General features: G+C 35.3%; 2 protein-coding genes across 3 annotated transcripts; both read left to right on the top strand.

Annotated features, from left to right (window-relative positions):
- Positions 1-6,764: 6,764 nt before the first annotated feature.
- On the top strand, positions 6,765-12,999 carry LOC11424820 (uncharacterized). Of its 2 annotated transcripts, none has more exons than XM_003612742.4 (2): positions 6,765-8,721; positions 12,696-12,999. In XM_003612742.4, the coding sequence occupies exon 1, from the start codon at positions 6,972-6,974 to the stop codon at positions 8,718-8,720; it is 1,749 nt and encodes a 582-aa protein (XP_003612790.3). In that variant the 5' UTR covers positions 6,765-6,971; the 3' UTR covers position 8,721; positions 12,696-12,999. The 2 variants fall into 2 exon arrangements, with proteins under 2 accessions (XP_003612790.3, XP_024640964.1); XM_024785196.2 differs by lacking the exon at positions 12,696-12,999 and adding an exon at positions 9,055-9,335.
- Positions 13,000-19,025: 6,026 nt separating this feature from the next.
- On the top strand, positions 19,026-23,027 carry LOC11434927 (probable xyloglucan endotransglucosylase/hydrolase protein 30). Its single transcript, XM_003612745.4, has 4 exons — positions 19,026-19,338; positions 19,462-19,562; positions 19,999-20,207; positions 22,248-23,027. Exons 1-4 carry the CDS (start codon positions 19,122-19,124, stop codon positions 22,768-22,770), a joined length of 1,050 nt encoding a protein of 349 aa, XP_003612793.1. The 5' UTR covers positions 19,026-19,121; the 3' UTR covers positions 22,771-23,027.
- The last annotated feature ends 1,228 nt before the right edge of the window (positions 23,028-24,255 follow it).

Genomic DNA, 24,255 nt, shown 5'->3' on the forward strand with positions numbered 1-24,255 from the left:
AATCTGTGGTCAATGGCAAGAATGAAAAAACAGAATGAAAATGCATGAAAATGAATGAGCTCGCTAAGTTGAAAACCCGAAAGGGCGACTTAGGCAAAAATGAGCACCCCGCTGGATTGACAACCCGAAAGGGCAGTTCAGGCAAAAATGGGGCATTGAAAAGAATTTATTGCCCCGGTGGATCGAAAACCCGAAAGGGCGATCCAGGCAAAAATGGGATGCAAAAAATGATGAATGAAAATTGAGAAAATAACATGCAAAAAGCATTGACCACAGATGCAATATCTACGACATGCCCAGCACAACGGCGTTTTCCCCAGTAAAGTCTTCCAAGATTCTATCTCCAGCAAGTTGCATACCTGCCTGCCCTCAGCCTTGGCTCCGATACGTCTCCCAACGACGTCATCTCCAAAGAGGATTTCCAAGAATGTGTAATATAGCACGAGCCACTACGTGCCCAATACTCTAATGTCTTGTCTTCCCCGTGAAGTCGTGCCTACAAAATGCCAATAGTCATGCATTACAAGCATTCATACATGCATAATCATGCATATTACATACCCGTGCACTTAATGAATCTTTTATATCATCCGTGCATATTGCATTTCCAATATCAACATCAGTCTCAATTCGATACTCATGTCAGGTTCTCTGTCAAAGCCTTGTGAGTCAATAATATCGGTCAATTTCTACCTTTCAATTCAAATCGACGTCAAGTCAATCTCAATTTATATTTTGTCAACAAACCAATCCCCAGTGAATATGTTTCTGTTCGGTCAAGTGGCTAGTTCAAGTCCAAGAACAGCTTGTACCTATCAATTTGCTTATGTTATCGGTCGAGTGCCCAGCTCAATCCAAGAGCAGCTTGTACCTGTCAATATGTTTCCGTTTGGTCAAGTGCCCAGCTCAATCCAAGAGCAGCTTGTACCTATCTATCTGTTTGTCTCCGGTGGAGTAACCAGTTCGCATCCAAGAACAAGCTCGCACCTGTCTATTTGCCTTGCTTTCAGTCGAGTAACCAGTTCGAATCCTTAAGAACAACTCGTACTTGCCAATTTTCTCTTTTTCCCAGTCGGGTCACCAGTTCGAATCCATAAGAACAACTCGCACTTTCCAATATCCCCAAGTGAGTTACCAGTTCGAATCCATAAGAACAACTCATGTTTGTCCAGTAACCTCTATCCCCTGTGAAGTGACCAGTTCGAATCCATAAGAACAACTCGCAGTTGTCTGTTTGTTTCATTCCCGGTCAAGTGGCTAGTTCGAATCCAAGAACAGCTTGTACCTATCCAACTTGTTTCTAGTTTCCTGTTACTCTGCTATTCACTATCTTTGTCAATGTCTACCAATCCCGCGATGGATACGACATATTTTGTTAATTCCAATCTCCATGAGGTCTTGCATTTATAATCCAAATGATGCATAGCATGCATATTATTTGAAAATGGGTAGGCGTATTTTTACGTCCAAACACAGTGCAAATGTTAATATTTAAGTATCTTCGTCCTGTCAAGCCAAAGACTCCGTCTCTTGACTCTCCAGACAAAGAAACTTAAGTAGGGGCAGCTGTTATACTCTGTTTTTGGACCTAAAAATACTGGGCCCAATTTCATTTCAAACTTTGTCAATTATCAAATTTCAACTGCACAGTTCAAATTGTCTCTGCCTCGCAGTATTTTCAATCACAATTTTACCTATGTTTTTCTTGCATAAAACCTTTCGAAATGTCTTTACTTGTCTTGTAAGTCATTCAAAAGTGTCTCTGAATCATTACATTGCTTTTTCTACAGTTTATTTCAAAATTTGCAAAAAAAAGTCATACAGAAGGGTATTTTGGTCATTTCCTGCAGTGGGACCCATTTTCATCCCTGTGACTGTCTCTGAGTCTTTCTCAGAATTTTAACATTTCATCAGTAAACCTTGTTAAAATTCATTTCAAACTTGCGTCTGAGTCAGTGTCAAGTCTGTTTGAGTCAGTTTAGGTCATTTTTAGCCCTAGGGGCATTTTGGTCATTTCACACGAAATTTTGACATAGGGAGGTTACTTTGAAGTACCTCATTTAGGCCATTGGTTCGTTTTAGTCCGTTTTGTCAGTTTTATTTTTGTTTCGCTTTACGTTTAGTCAAATTACATATTTTAATTCATTTTTATTTTTACTTTGCATTTTAAATCCTTCAACTTTTTAAAAATTGCATTTAAGTCCAAACTGTCCAATCTTTATGTTCTTTTTAGTTCTATTTTTAAAATTGCAGTCCAGTCCCATATTTTACAAAATTGCAGGGAGGTCCTCAAAGTCCAAAACTGCAAGGCCGTGCCATTTTTTTTCCAGATCCAGGTGTCCTGTTCTCATTGGTTCAGATGCACACTTGTCAGCTATAAAAGCAACACAGTGGCAATGAATTTCACACGTTTTCCATTCATCAAGTGCCAACTCATAAACACAGAATCACACTCTCTCTCTTGTCAGTTACGAATCAAACAGAAAAAGCTTCAACATTCATCAATGGCGAAAACCTAAACCACTTCCAGAACGCAAAATCCAGAAAAGCTGAACTGGTTTGTTACGGCAATTCTCAGTGATTCAATTGAATCATCATCACTGAATTGCAGACTCTGCAATTCGAAGCACGAGCTCTTCACCTATGGCAAAAAGCTACGAGTGCTGATCGCAGAGATTCGAAGGAAGAAGAAGAAAAGAAGTTAGGGTTTACACCGAAGAAGATGAAGATTCAAGGCTAGCAAGGACCACACTGATTTATTTTCAGTCTCCAGAAACGAAATCAGATCAAAACAGAAACAAGATTTGAAGATTTTCTGAAGAAATCAACAATCTCCATACAAACTCAGGTAAACACGTGAATCTTCATCATTCTCATCATCAAAGTCAATAACAAACTCAGAGAAGATGTAGATCTGTGAAGTTGAAAACATTTAAGCCAAAAAACCTAAAAGATTTCCAAAAACCGTAACACCAAAAGCGCAGATCTACATCATCCAGACCGTTAATCTCTTCATCTTTTCGTAAAAAGGACCATCAGTACGTGAATCAACAGAATCTCAAAAAAGATTCAAAGAATTTCATCAAAAAGAGCAAACCCTAATTTTGCGAAAAAACGTAAGTGAGAAGACCAGATTCGCGTTGATTCACGTAGTGTTTGTAAAAACCAAGGCCAGAACCGTAATCGCAATGAAAAGACGAAGAGAATGATGTGATTTTCATCAGATTCTGGGTTGAAAGCTCGCCGGAACCCTAGGGAGCTCACCGGAGAAGATGAAGGTTCCGGCGAGCCTACGGTGGCTCCAGCCAGACCTTCATCTCTCACGGTGGCTCAACCCAGAATCCGGTGAGCTTATGTTAGAGAGAAGAGAGAGAAGCTCTGAGTGTAGAGAGAGAAAGGTTTTGTAAAAAATGAAAAAACCGGTGCTAGCTTGTTTATATAGGCAACTGAACCGGACCGGTTCAAGACCGGTCCAATCCCTTCAATCCTGAGCGTTGGATCTAGGGTTTCCTTCCCTGGATCAATCCAACGCTCCCTGTGCATCCGGATCTTTTAGTGATTGGGCTTTGGTTTGGGCTTAGTTTTCCTTTACGTTTTTTTGTTTTTTCTGCTATTTGCACTGTTTTTCTTTGCTATTTGAACCTATGTCTTGATTTGAAAATCTTGATAAATTTCCTAGAAAATCCATGCTTACTTCTTGACATTTTCTTGATGTTTTATGGCATTTTTGCACGCTGGAATTGGCAAAATTCTTGTATGATTAATCCATGGCATTTTAATTCTTTCTTGGATTATTTCTTATGATTGTTTTGTCAATTCTATCATTGATTTGTGAAAATGTGATAAAGGCCATTTGATATGTTAATGTGAGGTGCTCACACCTACGATCCTATCTTGATTTTGCTGTTTTAAATGGATTCATGAAACCTTGATTGTATGAGCAACGTATGCATATTCTAGAAAGTAATAAGATGCTAATTCTATCTCAAAATTGGCATGAAACTAAGCTTGTTTGTTTCTAATGATCCCATAATTATAGCTTGAGATAAAAGAAACTATTTCAAACTTGCTATAGCATGAGAATTAGAAGCTACAAATGCCTTAGTTCTTATATCAAAATTTTGGGTTTTTATTACCATTTTATTACTATCTTTATGGCATTTTATGCGTCTTTGCCTCTTGCTACTCTTTATGCTTTATTTCACTAACAAGTTTATTTCCATGTTTCATGCATCCCATTTAGCATTCCCTCCACTTTCTTTAGCCTAGCATTTATCTTTTGCAAGTTTTAATTCATTTGGTAATGTAATTTGTTATCATTGGTTTGTAGCTTGGCAAAGGGGCCATAGAATGTATTTAGGCAATTTTTGTAATATGGACTATGGACACTATGACGCACCGACACGCACACACTCACCTTAGATGTATGCGTAGGATTGTATGGTTAGATGAGCGCTTAGGTTTGAACACTTAGAGAAAATCCATCTTTTTCCAAAAAAGAACAATTGAACTTCACTTCAAAAATTTTCATAATAAATATGAAGTCAACACTTCATTTTTTTCTTTTCTTTTTCTTAAGAAAAATTCAATTCATCTTAATCATTTAGACTTTCTTTTTAATCACTAATAAAACCTCACTTTTTGCTAAATCTAATGCCCTTGAGGCCTCTCATCTCTATTCTTCAAAATCTCTTTTCAAACTTAAAATCAACCAATAAAAACAAAAAACCATTTTTGAGAATGAACTACGATCGGTTTTGATCCCTTAAAAGGGTACGTAGGCAATGAGTCAAAACTCATCCAAGCCGAAACAAAAAAATCAAATTCTACTTCTTCTCACCCCCACTCTTCACTAATCATACCTTCCTTTTTACAAATAAGCAATAAAACTAAAGCGTAGAAATAAACTCAGGAGAGCGGTTCTTATGGAATACCATAATCGCTCCGGATGCCTAACACCTTCCCGTAGCGAAAACGACCCCCGAACTTAGAATCTAAGGGTTTTTCTCAATTTTGCCCTTCCCAAGAAAAAAATAGAGAATATCAACGGTCAAAAGGTTCAAGTCCAATTAATGGCTTGGCACCCAAAAACCATGATAACAATTATATAATCTGAAAATCAGATTGGAGGGTGGGAAAAGAAATATTAAATTAATTTCACAAACATTATTTGCTATTATGGCTAGCCAAAGAAGAAACGATTGACTATGTTGCATCTCTTCACAAACTATCCTCACCTCATTCCCATGAATTCTGCTCTCCACCTAGCACATTTTGCTCGCGCCCTGCAGCCGTTCTAAATTTACCTTTGCGCTAGTTAACTAACGCAAGTGAAAAACTATGTGTTAGTTAACTAACGTTGCGCAAGTTAAGATGCGCAAGTGTAAAACACTGCGTGAGGTTGCGTCAATTAAGTTGCGCAAGTGTAAAACACTGCGTGAGTTAAGTCACGCAGCGAGACTTAACTCACGCACCTCACAAGCTTTGCGTGACTTAAGTCACGCACCACTGAGCCTATGCACGAGTTAACTTGCGCAAGTTGGTCAGTGTTAAAAACTGAAGCACAAACGTTTCTTGGACGGTAGTCAATGGGTTTGATTGGATTTTACACGTTTTTCTTAAGTTTTTCACACGTTTTTGGACCTCATTAAGTGCCATATACCTTATACCACCTATGAAAACCCTCACATACTTCATCTTTTTCTCACATTTTCTCCTCCCACTCTGTCCCCCTCTTTCTCTTCTTCTTCTTTGCTTCTTTAGTTTCTAGGCTTTTTTATACCCTTTTAGGTAAATATCGGTGGCTTTTGGGGGAAATAGTGGTCTATTAAGTTGGGAAAAAGACATCATCCTTTGAGATAAAATTAGGTTTGTTTCCTTTTACTCCTAAAATCATTTTACCGTGGTAAAAAGAATCAATATGGGGGTATAAAAGGAACCAAATTTAAATTTAACTCAAGGGGTCTTGATGTCGTTTTCCTCAACAGGACGGATTACTTTTTCCCAAGAGCTATTGGCATATACTGAAGAGGGTAAAATATATGTATTATATAATGTAATGTTTGAATCATATTAATAAAATGAGTTATTTTTATTAATTTTGTTTTTTATTTGTATTTATTTTTCGCATTTATTTTATGGTTATGCTTATGTATTGAATAAATGAATATTGAATAAATAAAATCGATTTTATTTTCTAATTTTGCATTTAATGAATAAATAAATTAGAATGAAAACTGAATTAGTATAAACTTGAATTTATTTTAAGTGCGTAAATAATTTAGAATAAAATAAAATAAAATAGAATTTATATTTAGACTTTGTGCCATATTGACTCAATAAAATAGGCTAAAATATGGTTTTTGTCCCTGTAAATATGCCTCTTTTTGGTTTTAGTCCCTGTATTTTTTTGTTTTGTTTTTGGTCCCTGCAAAATATGTTGTTTTCAAAATTAAAATATTTTGCAGAGACCTTTTTAAAAATCAAAAGATTTTGCATGGACTATTTTTCTAATAAATGGGTTCACTCATCATGTGTTATATGTGCAAATCATCAAAAAAGTGGGGCCAGAGACCAAAATCAAAACGAGACATATTTGCAGGGACCAAAACCATATTTTAGTCAATAAAATAATTTATTGAATCATATTGAATAAATAAATATTTTCAACTTTGCACTATATTGAATAAATAAATAAAAAGTGGGCACTTTATACCACTTAAAATTCGCACTAGTTTACACTTGCGCTAGTTAATTAGCGCATGAACATTTTCGGCATGGTTATAGGGTGCTAGTGAAATGTGCAGGTCAAGAGCAGAATTTCATTCCCATTTCCACACTCCAATGGCAAAAACACCAACAAACGCACAAGAACGAAAACAACGACAAGAAGCGGCGCGACACAAATTCCACCACTATTCTTAAACACTACAATAAACTCTATTCACTACGAAGGTAAACTTGAATTTGAGATGCGAGAAAAAATGATGACTTTTTGGACTGCTTGTAATACTTGTAAGGTTTTGCACGAGTTTGAGAGAAAGTATTTGGGGAATAAGCTTGTGTGTCCGGGGTGTAATAAGAGTTTTAAGGCTGTTGAAGCTGTTATGAATGATGGGTTTGATGAGGTGGAAGAAGAGGATGAGACTTTGGGGGATTTTTTGTTGAAGAAGAAGAAGAAGAAGAAGAAGAAGAAGAAGAACGTGAAAAAGAAGAAGGGTATTGGGAAAATGGGTTGTGAAAAAGGTGTGATTTTTATGGGTGATGATGAAGTGGGTTGTGAAAAAGGGGAGAGTTTTAAGGTTGCTGAAGCATTTTTGATTGATGGGTCTGAGGAAGATGAAGAAGAAGATAAGACTTTGGGGGATTTTATGCTGAAGAAGAAGAAGAACATGAAGAAGAAGATGAATGGGAAAATGGGGTGTGAAAAAGGTGGGGTTTTTAAGGGTTATGGTGCAGTGGGTTGTGAAAGAGGTGAGATTTTTAAGGGTAATGGTGAAGTGGGTTGTGAAAAAGGTGAGATTTTTAAGGGTAATGATGAAGTGGGTTGTGAAAATGGTGAGAATTTTAAGGGTGATGATGAAGTGGGTATTGTTGGGAGATTGAGGAAGAGAACACGGTCGGTTGGGGAAGTTTTGGAGAGTTCTGAACCAAAGAGGGTTGTTGGGAGTGAAGAGGAAACAATGACATTAGCTCAATTTCAATCTAAAGTTAAGAGAAAGTTTCATCAAGAGATGGTGAAGGGAAAAGAAAAGGAGGAGAAAATGAAGAAGAAGCTTGAGGGTTCTGTGAGGAGAAAGGCGTCGAGACTTGAGAGGCATAGGGATACTAGTGGAGGGGAATTAGAAGCTATGGTGGTTGCGGATTTGGATTCTGTGAAGAGAAAAGGGTTGAGGTCTGAGAGGCATATGGATACTACTGAAGAGGAATTAGAGGTTATGGCGGTTGCGGATTTGGATTCTGTGAAGAGAAAAGGGTTGAGATCTGAGAGGCATATGGATACTAGTGGAGAGGAATTAGAGGTTATGGCAGTTGCGGATTCGGATTTTTATGATTTTGATAAAGATAGAGTGGAGAGGAGTTTTAAGAAAGGTCAAGTTTGGGCTGTGTATGATGGTGATGATGATGGAATGCCGAGGCAATATGTTCTGATTGATGAAACTGTTTCAGCGAATCCTTTTAACGTGATGATAAGTTGGTTGGATTTCCATAACAATGGGGATGGAAAGATAGTTAGTAGAGAGAAATTAGGGTTTAAAATACCTTGTGGGAGATTTAAAGTTGCCAAGAAGGCTTCCATAGGTTCAGTAAATGTCTTCTCTCATGTTGTCGATTGCGATAGGGCAGCGCGCGAGGTTTACAAAATTTATCCTAAGAAGGGTTCAGTTTGGGCGCTTTACAGTGAGGCGAGTCTTGATGCAGATGAGGGCAATAGATGTTATGATATTGTACTGTTTTTGACGAGTTACAGTGAGATGAATGGTATAAGTATGGCATATCTTGAGAAGGTTGATGGTTACAAGACAGTGTTTAAGAGACAAGAGAGTGGGAGTCATGCGGTTAGATTTCTTGGGAAGGATGAATTCTGCTTAATTTCTCATCAGATTCCTGCGCGGAAATTCCCTTGTGATGAGGATCATGAATTGTTGAAAGACTGTTGGGAGCTTGATCCGGCTTCACTTCCTTCAGATTTACTTACTATTGGTGGCATAGATAATTGAGGTTAGGAAATTCTTTTGCTAATGAGACTCTAATTAAGTAATTGTTGATCATACTTCAGTTATTTTGTATACACTCACTATTGGGCGGCCTAAGTTAATGATTTGATTTTTGAGTAAACTTCTCTCTAATGGGAAAAATAATTTGAGGAATCCAACTGATTTGTATATATTGACTTTGTTGATTTTTTTGATCAAGGAAATGTACATGTATTGCTATTGCTATTCATATTATGCTCAATTAGCTATGTTTTTTTAGCTATGTATTTTTATAACTCTGCAATCTAGTTAATATGGTTAAGCCATGCTAAAGCTTTGTTTGGTCTTCACTCAATAGGGGACAGTGATTAAAAAAGTATGAACATCAACATAGGAATAGCTGTCAACCAGTGTTATCAATCCGGCATAGCGGTCAGCCCCAAAAATGCTATAGTGAGATAGAGGCTAGCGAGATGACTGCTATTTTGAATTTTATACAGTTCATTTAATTTTGATTACATACATGAAAACTCAACAACTGGCTGTGACTGACCAATGAGACGGTGAAATATGTCACCATAAGTGAGAGAGAAGCCTACACGCTGTTTTGATATTTTTCAATAAAAAGGCTGTACTGTAACATTTAATTTTGGGTTAATAGTGTTTTACCACCCTGTAATATAGGTCATTTCTGGTTTTACCCCTTGTAAAATATTTTTTTTTAATTTCATTCTTGTAATTTGAAGATTTTTTGGTTTTGGACCTTCATAGAAAATTTCACCCCTTGTAATTTGAGCAAATTTAGCTTTACCCCCTTGTAATTTGAGAAAATTTCGGTTTACCCCCTGTTAATTTGAGAAAATTTTGGTTTGTCCCCCTGCCATATCTTCGATTTTGTACAGTCAAAATTCATGAAGGTCCAAAACAAAAAATCTTCAAATTACAAGGACGAAATCCCAAAAAAAAAATTTACAGGGGGTAAAACCGGAAATGACCTATATTACAGGGGGTAAAACACTATTAACCCTTTAATTTTTATCGGATGTTTTGGAATTTTCAATTTCACTATACGGTGTGGTGCTTTAGTGGCCGCGGCAGGCATTATAGCTGCCACTACACTAAACGGCTCTGCTACTGCATATCTTGTAACGGCCAGGGACCGCTCTTCTACACCCCTATAGTGGTGCTATAGCTTTCCTGTGATGTTCTATTCTATAGTTCGAAAAATTCTGTCAAATATAAATGGAGCTATTTAGACATTGCTTCTTCGTTAGACTTACAGTTTAGAAACCTGGTCGTATCAAACTGTATTCAAATCATGGTTGAGGGAGCTTTATGAAATAGTATATTAGAATGCGCAGAAGGGTCCACGATCAACCTATTCATGATGATTTTATAGAATGTCTTTCTTCATGAGAATATTGATATTTTTGATTTGATTCGTGAATCTTTAACTCTCTGACTTAGACGAAGGAATGCTCAATGGTAGTTAAATTTGCCAGTTAAAGTTCTGCTACTTCTGAACAAGTGTGTAGCTTAATAAAAGCTTCTTTTTTATCATTCTCTCATTCATGTTGTACTAGTGATATATATGTCCTGCTTTAGAATCTATAGAAAAATTTATCCAGAAAATTTCTTAGAATATCATAAATCTATCTTTTCATATCTCAGATAATTTCTTATGAGTTGTTTTCATATGTCATACTTTGTTTTCTTATTTAATCCAAATTGATTGCCTATTATTGGTAGGAGTAAGGGTTAATACACGTATCACTTCACTATATTATACATACATGACATTACAATTGGGAACCTCTATGTTCTCTAATCCTACAACATGTAAAATTAAAGAAGGCTTAGCTGACCTGAAAAATTATTTTTTATGTATGATCTGTTTATTTTTAATAAGAGCTTCTTAGTTTCACTTAACTCACACCAGCTTAACATGAAGCACTTCTTTATGACCATTGTACAATGATTTCAAGTTCTTTGTTCATACTAACACTCGTATGCCACCCAAACCCGCATACCAGATCTAACTGGTATCAGGCCACAAATACGGTCTCATACGGTTGTGATTAGGCGGGTTCAGGCTAGTAAGAGCTTCCGTCTGTATCCCAACCCAACCGTATGTAAAGAAGAACCGCCTTGGGCCTGTCAAATGCAGCCATGAGATATGGCAGAACCACCGAGAGCTATTATGCACGAATTAAAGAGAAATAAAATTTACGACTTGTCTTTAGATCAGAAACGACTGTTCTCTATTTTGGACCCTTGATATGAAATGACATGGATCCTTGATGTGGATGGTTGAGATTTATGTATTGTGTTTCTTTAATGAGATATGTGTAGCTAAACACGAGTAAAGAGAAATAAAATTTATGACTTGTCTTTAGATCTTAAACGTTGAGATTTAAGTATTTTGTGTTTCTTTTATGAGATATGTGTAGCTAAACTGTAGAGTAATTTATTTCTCCACCTGGAAACCAAGAGTTAAAACATTAAAACCATAAAACCTGATCTTTGACTATAATCCAAACCAATGTTTATATCTTTGAGAAGGAGAAAGAGAGGGGCAAAGAGGAGGGTAGAAGACTTAAGGAGAAGCAACTCTCTATTAGAGGCACCAGCATTATTGATACTGTCACACATTATCATGGCTGCAATCTTCTAAATATCCATTATTTTGTACTTTTATTGCTATCTGTTTTGGTTTGGTAGATTTTTTTAAGATAGAATTTTTGTATTTATTTTGCTACTTCTTGTAGAAGGCAGATGGCTCATTTCATGGTTGTTTTGGTTTTTATTTTTTGTTGCTTCCCTTTCTTTTCTTTTCTATTTGGTTGGTCTGATTTGGGTTTGATGTTATCGAAACGTTTTGATTGCTCCATGATAATGGAGATGCAAAGATACATAACCACCGAATCAGACCGCCCAAAACTAACTGTCATCCGGAAAAACCGTCACTCGAAAAGACTAAAGGCATGAACGGACAGAAAAGGATCTAGATGTGGCAATGCGGTTTTGATCGGATTGGCACTTTCCACCTGTCACCGACCGAAACCGACCCCTTATCCACCCCTGATTTATATAATGTATTTTAATTGATACCTCTTTCCAACTTGAAGCACAAAAACTTGAGTCTGATGCTCTGACCTACTTCAACTGCATCCCTCCCACTTGATGGTGTGGTTAGGATTAAACACAGGCAGCCTCTTAGGTAAGGATTTGTTTGAGAGTTTAGGAGGGGAAAGCTTTGAAAAAAAGAAAGGATTAAGTGGAAAGAATGAAGGGCCTTGGGAGGTCTATTTTTCTTCATAATACAAAATCTCCCTAATTTAAGGAACTAAAAAATTGTATTGGAGGAGGATTTTGGCGGGTTTAGATAAATTCTCCAAATTCAATCTATCTTGCTATATTGCTCTCAAAGATTAAAAATATATTAATCATAAGTATTCATTTATCATTATCTACAAAAACACAAACTTTGGAAAATTTCTTTATTTTTTTCCAATACTTTCATCCCTCCAAAGCCCTAATCCCACTTCCTTTCCAAACTCTCAAACTAAATGAAGAGTTATGTTTTAGCATAAGTAGATATTTTCATGTTTTACCGCTCTTTCACTATAGTTTGTTGAACAGTAAAGACGGCAAGGGCAGCCATTATAGCCGCCGCAACACTAAACAGCTTTGCTACTACATATCTTGTAGGGGCTAGGGGCCACTCTGCTACACCCCTATGGTGGCGCTATAGCACACTATTTACAACACTACTGTGAATCTGTGATGGATGTACTCTTGTGGAAAATTTGACAACTAATCCTATTTTAGTTCTGTGAAGTTCTAAATAAAAACGTGCTCACCAAAAATAGAACATGGTTCTATAATCTACTTTCCTGTGATGTTTTATTTTATAGTTCAAAGAGTTCTGCCAAATATATAGATGGACCTATTTGGTCATTACTTTGAGGTTTTCTAATAATTCTTTTGCCTTATCAGTCAGTGAGATGTCGAAAACTTTTCAAAGGTGTGCAGCTTATTGCAGTAGAGAAACCTGATGAAGGGTCCATGATCAAGTTAGTCATGATAATTTTATAAAATTTATTTCCTTAGGAATGGTCAATGCTTGTTAAATTTACCAGTTGAAGTTGCTGCTACCTCTAATAGGTGTGTAGCCAAACAAAAGCACTTTTTTTTTATCATTCTCTTTGAGCTATACTTGTGCCAGTTTCTGTAGTTGTGGATTGACTTCATCCAACTGAATAGCTTGATTTATTTAGAATCTCTAGAAATTTTCTTAGAATATCATATTTGTATCTTGTGAGTTGTTTTCATGTATCATACTTTGCTTTTGGTTTTTAACCTGAATCTAGGGCCTGGTGTATAAATAAGGATAACACAGTGTCTTCTTCTGTATCACTCTGCTATACATTATACATAAGAATACGATTTAGAACCTCTTTGCTCTCTATTCCTACTACATGTAAAATTTTAAAAAGCTTAGCTGAAAGACTCTTTTATATGTGATGTGTTTTTGGATCAATAAAAGCATTTTAGTTTCACTTAAGTTACACCAGCTTAACATGACATACTTCTTTGTAAACATTGCAGAGTTAATTAAGTTCTTTGTTCATAATTCATTGCCGAACTTAATCTTAGAATATGTGGTAGCGCCTAACACAACCTCACAAAACCGGCTTGTGAGGTGAGGGCTTCCCTCACTTATAAACCCTTGTTCACGCCATCTCTCATATAATGTGGGACTCTTAACACTTAGCAATGACAGTTCTTGTTCATTTAACACTTCTTTCCAATTTGAAGCACAAAAACATAAGTCTGGTACTCTGATCTACTTGAACTGCATCCCTCTTGATTGTGGTAAGTTGAGTTATAACCTACTAGGATGTTATTACTTAGGTTTTGTTATAGTTATGTTTCAGCTCAAGTAGTTTGTATTTGCATGTTTTCTCCTTTGGTTTTAGAGTTTATTGAGCAGTAAAGACGGTGAGGGCAATGACAAGGCCGAGTAAAGATGGTGAGGGCAATGACAAGGCCGACCACAGTGATTACGATGGTGGAGTTGTATAGATCAACATCAACTTCATTTCTGATTTTGTTTTCCTCTCAGCACACGAGGACAACAAGAGTAGTCATAGGAACACCCCACTTTAACACTCCACAATCCATCCGTCATGCAAAATAGTCGCTTATACATATTAAGTATAAAAATATTTAGAATGTAGTATTAATTAGTTAATATATAATAATAAATTAAAATAGCATTCGTTCTGCTCCCTACTATTTCCCAGCCCAAACTTTGGGGTCAATCGCTCCGCTCCAGTATTCGTGATTGACAACTATGATACCCACGTTAATTGAGTTCACGTAAAATCTAAAAATTCATAATTTATAGATGGTACGTGAATTAAGTTAAGGTACATTATTAACACTATTTTTTTAATGTACATGAACTTGTTTCACGTACGTTTCTAAAACACAAAAACAATAAAATCCAATAGAAACCGTAAAAAAGCCACCTTCATATAATGTTAATGAAAGATATATAATATTCTTTCTAAAAAATAATAATATAAACTAGGGGTATTTTATTTATTATCGTTAAATCTTGTGTTTTAAGGGACAAATGTGTGGCTTTCTTTCAAAAAAAATAAGGGTGTAACTTTATCAACAAAAAATAAATAAATTTGTTGGTATTATGACCCCTAATCTTCCAATTTCAATATTATGACCCCTAATCTTACAATTTTAAGTTATGACCCCTAATCTTACAATTTCAAGAGCACAATCACTCTGTCAATGTAGCAGCCGTGATGTACCATCAGCTCTAAGTCTTGTCAATTATGCAAAAAATTCAAACATGGAATATACTTTTCATAACTGAAAATGCTTAGACAACCGCCACTATCTTCTGCCATCCGCACATTTGTTTAGCATAGTTGTCAATTTCATAGCATTTTGAAGTTCTTTTTTCCCTCTTTTGGGTTAACTATTTCTTTGCATCCTCATCAAAGTGTTGGGTTATTAAAGAAAAACAATGTGATGTTTGAAAAGTTGATGATATGACTTTTAGAAGAAAAAAAACTCTGGTTCAATTTTTAGAGTCGTCCATTTGAAAGTTAGTCGATTTTAGTATTAAAGAAAAGATATATTATCGTCACTTAATGATTAGTCCTGTAGCAAACTCTTATTACATTAGAATATAATCGACTCTCATTTGAAAGGATTAAGTTAAAAATGGTAAGAGAAAAAACTTAAATTGTTTGTGTATGTTTTGAGCACTAAAAACTTACTTGTAGCTTGTATGACTTGGATTCCGAATTTTAATTATTGGTTTCACCCTCGATCTCAATGTATCTACACGACTTAGATCTTTAGAGCCTATTACGAGATTATTTTCAAGTTAATATTGGGAAATCAGTTTCATTATTTTCTTAGAAAGGGTTGGAATATCTCATAAATGGACGACTACATGAATTGAGTACAAACAGATATTGTTTCTGACCGGCAAAATTCCAAGGATAAGCATTCCAAGAAAGCCAAGGCCCAAGATCACACAAGGATACATATGACGAGGGTGTTGGCTTAGACATGTGCGGAAAACCGCACAATAGCGCGTCTCAAACCAATCTATCTCGTCCAACTCATCTCTAATCGCTCTCGTGGATCGCGCCGCATCTCATGGAGACGGTTAAATCCCTCCAAGCATATATAAGGTTGACTCAGCGTCACTCCCAAGGTACACTTTAATTCACCCCCATTTTTTTTGCACATAACCACCTCTTTCAGATACTGATTTGAGCGTTAGAGTGCTAACGTGTATACAGACACCGTTCTCCTCCATTGTGGAAGCTCAACCTCCTCTACACCGGAGCACCGTGAACCACCACTTCATATCTTTGATCTTCACCGAACATATCAAGTTCCTTTTCTAAAAGATAGTCATATATTTTATTGAAATTTTCTATTCCAACATTAAATTGGTTAATGTTTTGTAATAAAGCTTTTTTTTTTTTTTTGAGAGATTGTAATAAAGCTTCTAAATAGCAAAAAAGTTGAAATGTTAGCAATATATTTATATCTACGGTTACTAATCCATATCGTCAATATGATCGAAAATTGATTTACTTCTATCATTCATTTTCAACCTTTTTTATGAGGTCCTTCATCTTATTCAACTTTTAGGTTCAACTATTCGAATTAATCATGCATGTTCACTGAAAAAATAAACTCATGCGTTGATGCCCTTCCTATTAAGGGATCAAAATGCAATATGACTTGGTTAAAGAGGCAATGTTTAAACAAAGAAAATTATAGGAACGTGTTCTATGAAAATCAATAGGAGCGTGCCAATAATGACATAAACGCTGTTTCCTAATATATCCCTCACATTATATCCAAATTACATGACGTGTTCGTAGACGTTTTTTCAAAATCGTTAACTTCACCTTTTTAATGGACGATAATGCCCCTACATTGACACATATTTTACTCAACTCTTTCTCATGTATCCCTTTTCATATTCTCTAACTTATTGAGCTGGCTAATATTATTCATTCATAGGTCACAAGTATGGTATATATTCTGCCGCATTGTATTCAATTCGTATAAAGGAAAAATAATCATATTGGTTTAGTTGATAATAAGCTTGTTTAGTTAGTTCAACCCCCCTACCCTAAAACATTTTGAAGAATGAGTTTTTTTTATAAGCTAATTAGAGCTATGAGATATGTCATTGTCACCAAAAAAGAGCTATGACTAATGAGGTATGTCCAATAACAAATATAAATGATTTAATGTATTAAGATAATAACAACTCATTCGTACAACCACCACATATGATTGTAGAATGCTTAGAGAGAAAGATATAATTATAATCTTATCTTAATTATTAAGTAGATAGATGAGAAGCTTTGCCACTTTGTAGTACACGTGGAAGGTAATAAAACTCATCAACCCATCACCCTCTGCTAGGGTTTTCTTGTTATGGTTGTTATGGGGTTCAATTATTTTTGTCATATAAAATTTCATGGTGATGTGAATTCCTACCAAAAACACTTCATACATAAATACAAGTGAAAGTGCTTAGCAAATAAAAAGATTAAGCAAAAATTAGTATCGCGGTCATATCATTTGCAAATAAGACTCGTTATTCGTTTAATTCATACTCACAAATGAAACCTCCTCCTTAATATAAAAAATCATAATAGTTATGGATCATCCTTAATTAATAGTGTAATTTAAAACCGTGTCTAATTTAAGCATTGACGTTTTTAAACCGTATCTAATTTAAAAATCATACAATTGATGAGTTGTGATTAATTTTTTTTTGGTTACATGAGTTGTGATTAATTAATAGTGTGAATAAATTTACATTTACAATGCATTAAAATTAAACTTGTAAATACTCTATGTGTAAAAAAAAAAAATTACAATTTAAGAAAATTACAATTTTTTTTTTTTGAAGAAGCTAAAATGAAATTTATTCAAAATGCAAAGAATCCTAGCGATCACAAGGAATGCTAGACTAGGAATCTTAAAGTAGCAACATACAAAGAAAAAGTGCGCCGTATGTATGCGGAACACTCAAACAAACAATCATACATCAAATATAAACTTCTACAAACAAACCAAAAATACCCTCAAACAAACCAAAAACACCCTCTACTGAGGCCCCTGAAACCAATAAAAATTAAACACCAAAATCAAGAAGTCATCTCCAAAAACTAAAGTCTAAACACCCGCGCAATAGCAGAAACAAATCTTGTGTCAAACCATTGCAAAACCCCTCCAAAATAACCATCAAACCTACCAAAAACTCGCGTAATCGCACCTTGCTTCTCTTCAGCAGTTGAGCGCAATTAAGCACATTTAAACACCCCAAAAATCACCACCTAGAAAACACATACAACCCCACAAAATCACAATGAACTGGCTTGAAACAAGCAACAACGTCTAACAGGTATTTGAAAATCTCATCAACGACAAACTCATTGAAGAAAACCCACAAAAAATATAACTACCACCAAAAATCAACACTAGCCACTACAAGCACCAACACAAAAACCAGCACCACCACCACCAAAACTATCACTAACCACCACAAAAACCATCATTAATTCTCACCAAAAACCAGCACCAGCCACCACTAGCATCACCACCAAAAACTAACACCAGCCACCACAAGCATCACCATCAAAAACCACCACAAAAAACCCAATATCAACACCACCATGGAAACCACCACGAACCACCACAAACCAACACAAAAAAAAAAAATCATCAAAACCATAATAGATCATATGCAGACACACATCACCACGTGACTGATCCATCACCACCTACATTGCAAGCAAACAAAACCTACATCCACCGTCAAGAAAGAAAACAGATCTGATATCAACCACCGCATACCAAAAAGACAAACTCAAGCCATCGGTGTTGAACGGCCAGAGAAACAGAGTCGCGATACATTTCACGACTCCACAAGAGATCGATAGTCGGAACCACCGCCAAAACCACCGTATAGAACCATCGGCGGATCTGGAGGTAGGTGGTGCGGAAGGCTTAAGCCGCTCGTCGCACCACCAATAACGGCCTCTACATCGTAAGAAGATTGATTGGATTATTGGACGGCGGTGGCTTGTTAAGCAAATTACAACTAATCAAATCAATGAGTTTAAAAGGTATTTCGATCAATATATATTTATATTTACTCATATATCAACGTTATAAATTATGGATCATCCTACCAAGAGCACTCAGATGAAACGATAATCTCTTTTAACTTAACCAGAAATCTTGAGTTCCAATTCAACCCTAAGTATGTAACAATATTAAATATCTTACAAGAGAGAGTTTTATTATCCATTATGGTCTTATTCGACTCGAGAGATTAATCTTTATAGTTGAAACAAGATGATATCCCATTACTAAAAAAAAACTCATGAATGATCCTTGTATAAAAACATAATAATTATGGATGAACCTTATCACATATTCGTCATTCTAACATTATGAAATAGCATCTTGGCCCCCCCAAATAAAATAAATTTTCAATCCAACAATGATAGCATGCCTAACGATAAGCACATATTCTCCATGCCAAAAACAAAACAAAAATATTCATAACTAAATTTGTACCAAATTAAACGCACAGTGGCACCCCACATGATATTCCATCTAAACCAAAGGGCAATTTTAGAAACATACATATAATAATATCAAATAATACAATAATAAATAATAAAATAACCAAATCAAAGGCAAGACTAGTAGCACCCAATCAAAGACCAATATCCCCTTGATTTCCTATCAACTTGGTTCTTTGTGTATAAATATAGACTGAAGAGAGAACAAGAAAACAAAGAAAGTGGAGGAGAGAGAAATAAAAAACTTAAAATTAGCATGAATCATCATACCTTACGTTGTTGTGGGAACATACCCAAAACTCATTTCCTATTTTCATTTTTTTCTCTATTTTTTCTCTTCAGTTTCACAAACTCAGCTTTCGACCTTGCAACCATACCCTTCAACGATGGTTATTCTCATCTCTTTGGAGATGGTAACGTTGTTCGTTCCTCCGATGGCAACGGTGTTCAACTCCTCCTCGATCGTTACACCGGTAATTATATTATTAAATCATATCATACACATGCAAAGTATGATCAATTATGTTTTGTTTCTTTAAGGTTTATATTTTCTTGTATGATTTTTTTTTTTAATTGATTAAGTTTTTTTTATATAGGTTCTGGTTTTATTTCATCAAATATGTATCAACATGGATTCTTCAGCGCAAATATCAAGTTACCATCGAATTATTCTGCTGGAATTTGTGTTGCGTTTTATGTAAGTATACACAAAATAATAATATTTTTGAATTTCTTTAATCAATCTTTGTTATATATGTTTATTCCTTTCATATTTGATCCTTTTTTGTTAGAAAAAGATTGTTTAATATTTTATGTGGTGATTAAAAAAATTATAAATATCAGTTAAACTTTCCTTTTACTTGGTGGAGAATTTTCCAAAGGACAAGCAAAGTCAATTATTACGGATTCAGCGTGAAACACCAATTTGTATACCTCAAAGTTTTTCAAAAAGGAAAAAGTCTCCTAACTCTATAAATATTTTTTGTGTTGGAAGAGTTTTTTTGGGTGAAAGTTTTTATTTTTATTTTTTTGGAAAAAATGGTGAAAGTGATTTGCGTAAGATATGAAATGAAACGGAACAGTTTTGTTATATACTTTTGACGTTAACTTTTGTATTTTTGTTGTTGTTACAGACATCAAACGGTGATGTGTTTGAGAAAACCCACGATGAGTTGGATTTTGAGTTCCTAGGTAACATAGCTGGAAAACCATGGCGGTTTCAAACAAACTTGTATGGAAATGGAAGTACTCACCGTGGACGTGAGGAACGTTATCGTCTTTGGTTCGACCCAACTAAAGGATATCATAGATATAGCATTCTTTGGACTGCGAAAAATGTCATGTAAGTGTCTCTATTACTACATTCATTGTTGTCATATAAGCATATTTCATTTGTATGTTTATGGTTTACTTCAAATTTTGGACCCAATACTAAACTTGTGTGGTCCAATAGTAGGATATTAATTGTCTAATGAATATAAAATGACTCTATATCGTTTTATACTTTAAATTGGATCGAACTAAATCACTATTAGAATATCTGACCACAACTGTAGTAAGCGTCTCAATATATCTCCACAACTTAGATTATTTGGCCTGCCATGAAGCTAACTTTTGAGTGACAACTCTACTCCTTTTGGATTATACCATAATCGGATTACCTTTCAAACTAACAAATGCAAGAATCGAATTCGAATTCTTTGTTCTCAAGCTAGAGTCATATTATCAACTCTCCAAACATTATGTTGGTTAAATCAATCATATTGAATCAGTCTTAGACAATACAAGTTTATAAAATGAGTGTCACCTTCCACTTATCGTCACGGTAAATAATTTTATACTAACATCCAATGAGTTTCTATATATTTTCACATAAGCCTATATTGTAACCGATATAAAAATTAAACTGCAATAAAACTTAAGTTTTATCGAATGTTAGTATAAAATTATAGGTAGTTTTTTTTGTGGTGGTCGGGGTTTGAATCCTGAACCTTACATATATTATACATTGTCTCTACCAACTGAGTTAAGCTACGAACATAAGTTATAAGTAGTTTGAACCGATAAAACTTATGCTGTTTTTGATTTTATTTTTCCTTTCCTTTTGTGTTTATGGATTGGTTGCTTGTGATTGCAAAAGTTTCCGGGTATGTGTGTATTTGTGGCTTTAGATATTAACTAATAACGTGGTATGTTATGAAATTGAGGTGGTTCATGTTTGACTTAATGTGAGGGGGAAAAAGTGTTTCTTGCGTGTGGGATAAGTCATCTACACAACTTGAATTGAGTATGTGTGAGTTAGCAAAGATGGAAAGCCATAGTTTTCATTACTAAAGGGATTGTTTTAGATGGTAGTGATGATACTTTGGAGTATTGATCCATTATTTTTCCCATTTTAGATAGGTATAATTAATCTGGCCCACACTCATGGCCAACTTGAATTTTGTTTCATACGTATAATTTTATAATTCAATAGTAATAGTAATAGCTTTTATTATATGAAGTATAGATACGACAGCGGATACGACACAACTAATAATTTAAAAAAAACACATAATTTAATGTAATTACAAATGTCGGTATCAAATATGACATATATCTGACACAGAGACACGTATAATCGGAAGAGTGTCCGTGCTTCGTAGTTTTTATTATTTTTTCTTCGTTTTCTTTATGGTGATGATATCGATGATTAAATTTCTAATAAAAATTTGTGCTTGTCGTTATGTTTACGCTACGTGTGTATAATACATGTAATACGTGTTAAATCATAATTAGCTATTATTAATATGGTCCTTCTCAGGCCAAACTCTAGAATTGATAGTTTGATAATCCTGATGTGAAAGCCTATTAAGATAAGGATAATATACTAGATTGTGGGCTAAGCAAAAATGCTTTAGTTTGCTAATTAATTTAGCATTATGTATTAATAAAATAATTTAGAGATTTCTTGCGTTTCTAGAATTTGACTGAAATATTCCCTTTGAAATATTTTGTCGACATGATTAAATCCAATTAAACAAAAGCGCGTTAGTTAGGAGCTTATTTTGGCCAAATTGGCACAACACAACTAGCAAGAACTTAGATAAAGGAAAATTAATTCATGCACCATAAATTAATATGTGAAGTGTTTATTTAATTAATTAGATTACCAAACAAACGCAAACTCATAGATTCCTACCATTTGCCAAACCATGTCCCATTAGTTCCACCTAATTAAACCTAAAATTTAGTTGGCAAAAATTTATTCTTATTTCATGTGAATATATGTAAACTTATATGCTACCTACTTACCTTACTAATATTTTGTTAAATAAACTTGTGCATAGCTATGATTAATAATTGAATAGTATATACTCATTATATAGTTGAATTGTTGCAGATTTTACATTGATGAAGTTCCAATTAGGGAGGTGTTAAGAAATGAGGAAATGGGAAGTGAATACCCAGTCAAACCAATGTCATTGTATGCTACGATATGGGATGCATCGAATTGGGCAACATCGGGTGGAAAATACAAAGTAAATTATAAATATGCTCCTTTTGTGGTTGAATTTAAGGACCTAGTCCTCAAAGGTTGTTCAGTTGATCCAATTCAAGAAGTATCCGACAACGACGTTTGCTCTGACCAAAACGTCGATCTTGAAGCTCAAGACTATGCCAATGTGACCCCCATGCGCCGCCTCGCAATGCGAAGATTCCGTCAACGCTTCATGTACTACTCTTATTGTTATGATACAATTAGGTACCCAGTGCCACCACCAGAGTGTAATATTATTCCAGCGGAGAAACAAAGGTTTAAGGAGACCGGAAGGTTGAAGTTTGGTGGGAGCCACCGCCGACATTCTAGGCGGGGTGGCCGTACTTCAACTCCGGTAGAGGACACCGATCAAGGTGATATGTGATGATTTGATGAGATGTATATAATAGTGTTGATTTTTATGGATTTTTTTTGGGTTTCTTGACATTATCAATTATTTGATTGACGTAGATAATTAAGTGGTTATATAAATTGGTACTTAAACAAATTAGTGTTTTGGTGTTATGCTTTTGTTACTTAGTGTGTGTTGTTTCAGTAGGTAGAATATAAAATCGGTATAATTGATTTGTATGAGTGCACTATAGAATAAGTCAAAATACATTATGGGACGGTTCTTGATCATTTATGGTTGGTCTTTATTTTGCCTTTTTAATTTTATATGTAAAAAGATAGCTCCAAGAGAAGAAAAAAAAGAGAGTCGTAATTATTATTATTTTTATCAAGAATGTCGTAATTATTTGATATAGTAAAAGAGAGTGGTAATTAATATACGCATGCATGAATAGAAATAACACTTCACATAAAACTATGCAAGAATTCTCCAAGTATGATCAATACCATCATATTACACACAGCAATACCATCAAACCATAATTTATTTGAATTAGTATGTGTAATACATCCATATTAAGAGCCACTAAATCAGAGATGGGTATCCCACACCACCCGTGGACATTTTAGTTCAGATTAGTTTTTTTCCTTTGCTAGTATGATCATGGTGTTATGAAAATTAATGAAAACTATGAAATGGTTCACTTGAATTAATAAAAATTTCTCATTTTCTTCCAATTTAAAGTGTGAGGAAACTAGGGAAGTTTCTTATATTGGTTGGAATACTATATGTTTGGATAAGGAGTTAGGGGGTTTGGAGGTTATGAGAATTAGGGAGTTTAATATGGCCATGTTGGGTAAGTGGTATTGGTGTATGTTGCATGAGTGGGAGGGTTTGTGGCTTAAGGTGTTGGCGGCGAGGTATGGTGTGGTTTGGGGGCGGCTGCAGGAGGGGGGAAGAAGAGGTTCTAGTTGGTGGAAGGAGGTGCGCCTTATCCGTGATGGTGGGGGCGCACAGGTGGGTGGGTGGTTTGACGAGAACATTAGGCGGATTGTGGGTAAAGATTCTTTCTTCTGGACGGGTAGGTGGGGTGGGGGATGTTGCTTTTTCTGTTAGGTTTCGTCGTCTTTTTGAGTTGTCTGAGATTAAGGGATGTCGGTTACATAGATGTTTCATTCAGGCTGGGGGGAGAATGGAGAGGCGTGGAAGTGGCGACGTAGGTTATTGGCGTGGGAGGAGGAGATGCTAGTGGTGTGTAAGTATGTTCTTCTTGATGTGTTCTTGCAGGTGGATATTCCATATCGTTGGCTTTGGCTTCCGGACCTTGTGAAAGGATTCACGGTGCGTGGTGCTTACAACCTTATTATTAGTGATAGTGATGACCCTTATCAGGTGGCAACAATTCCGAGTGTTATTTGGATCCGGAAAATATCTTTGAAGGTGTCTTTGTTTGTTTAGCGTCTACTTCGTAACAGATTGCCCACAAAAAATAATTTATACATGCGTGGAATTCTTCAT

The sequence above is a fragment of the Medicago truncatula genome, chromosome 5, assembly GCF_003473485.1.
Source record: "Medicago truncatula cultivar Jemalong A17 chromosome 5, MtrunA17r5.0-ANR, whole genome shotgun sequence".
Taxonomy (NCBI): Eukaryota; Viridiplantae; Streptophyta; class Magnoliopsida; order Fabales; family Fabaceae; genus Medicago; species Medicago truncatula.

Coding starts and splice junctions, on each gene's coding strand:
- LOC11434927 (XM_003612745.4), top strand. CDS start 19,122: ATGAATCATCATACCTTACGTTGTTGTGGGAACATACCCAAAACTCAT. Junction 19,339..19,461: donor CCTCCTCGATCGTTACACCG/GTAATTATATTA, acceptor TTTTTTATATAG/GTTCTGGTTTTATTTCATCA. Junction 20,208..22,247: donor TGGACTGCGAAAAATGTCAT/GTAAGTGTCTCT, acceptor GAATTGTTGCAG/ATTTTACATTGATGAAGTTC.
- LOC11424820 (XM_003612742.4), top strand. CDS start 6,972: ATGCGAGAAAAAATGATGACTTTTTGGACTGCTTGTAATACTTGTAAG.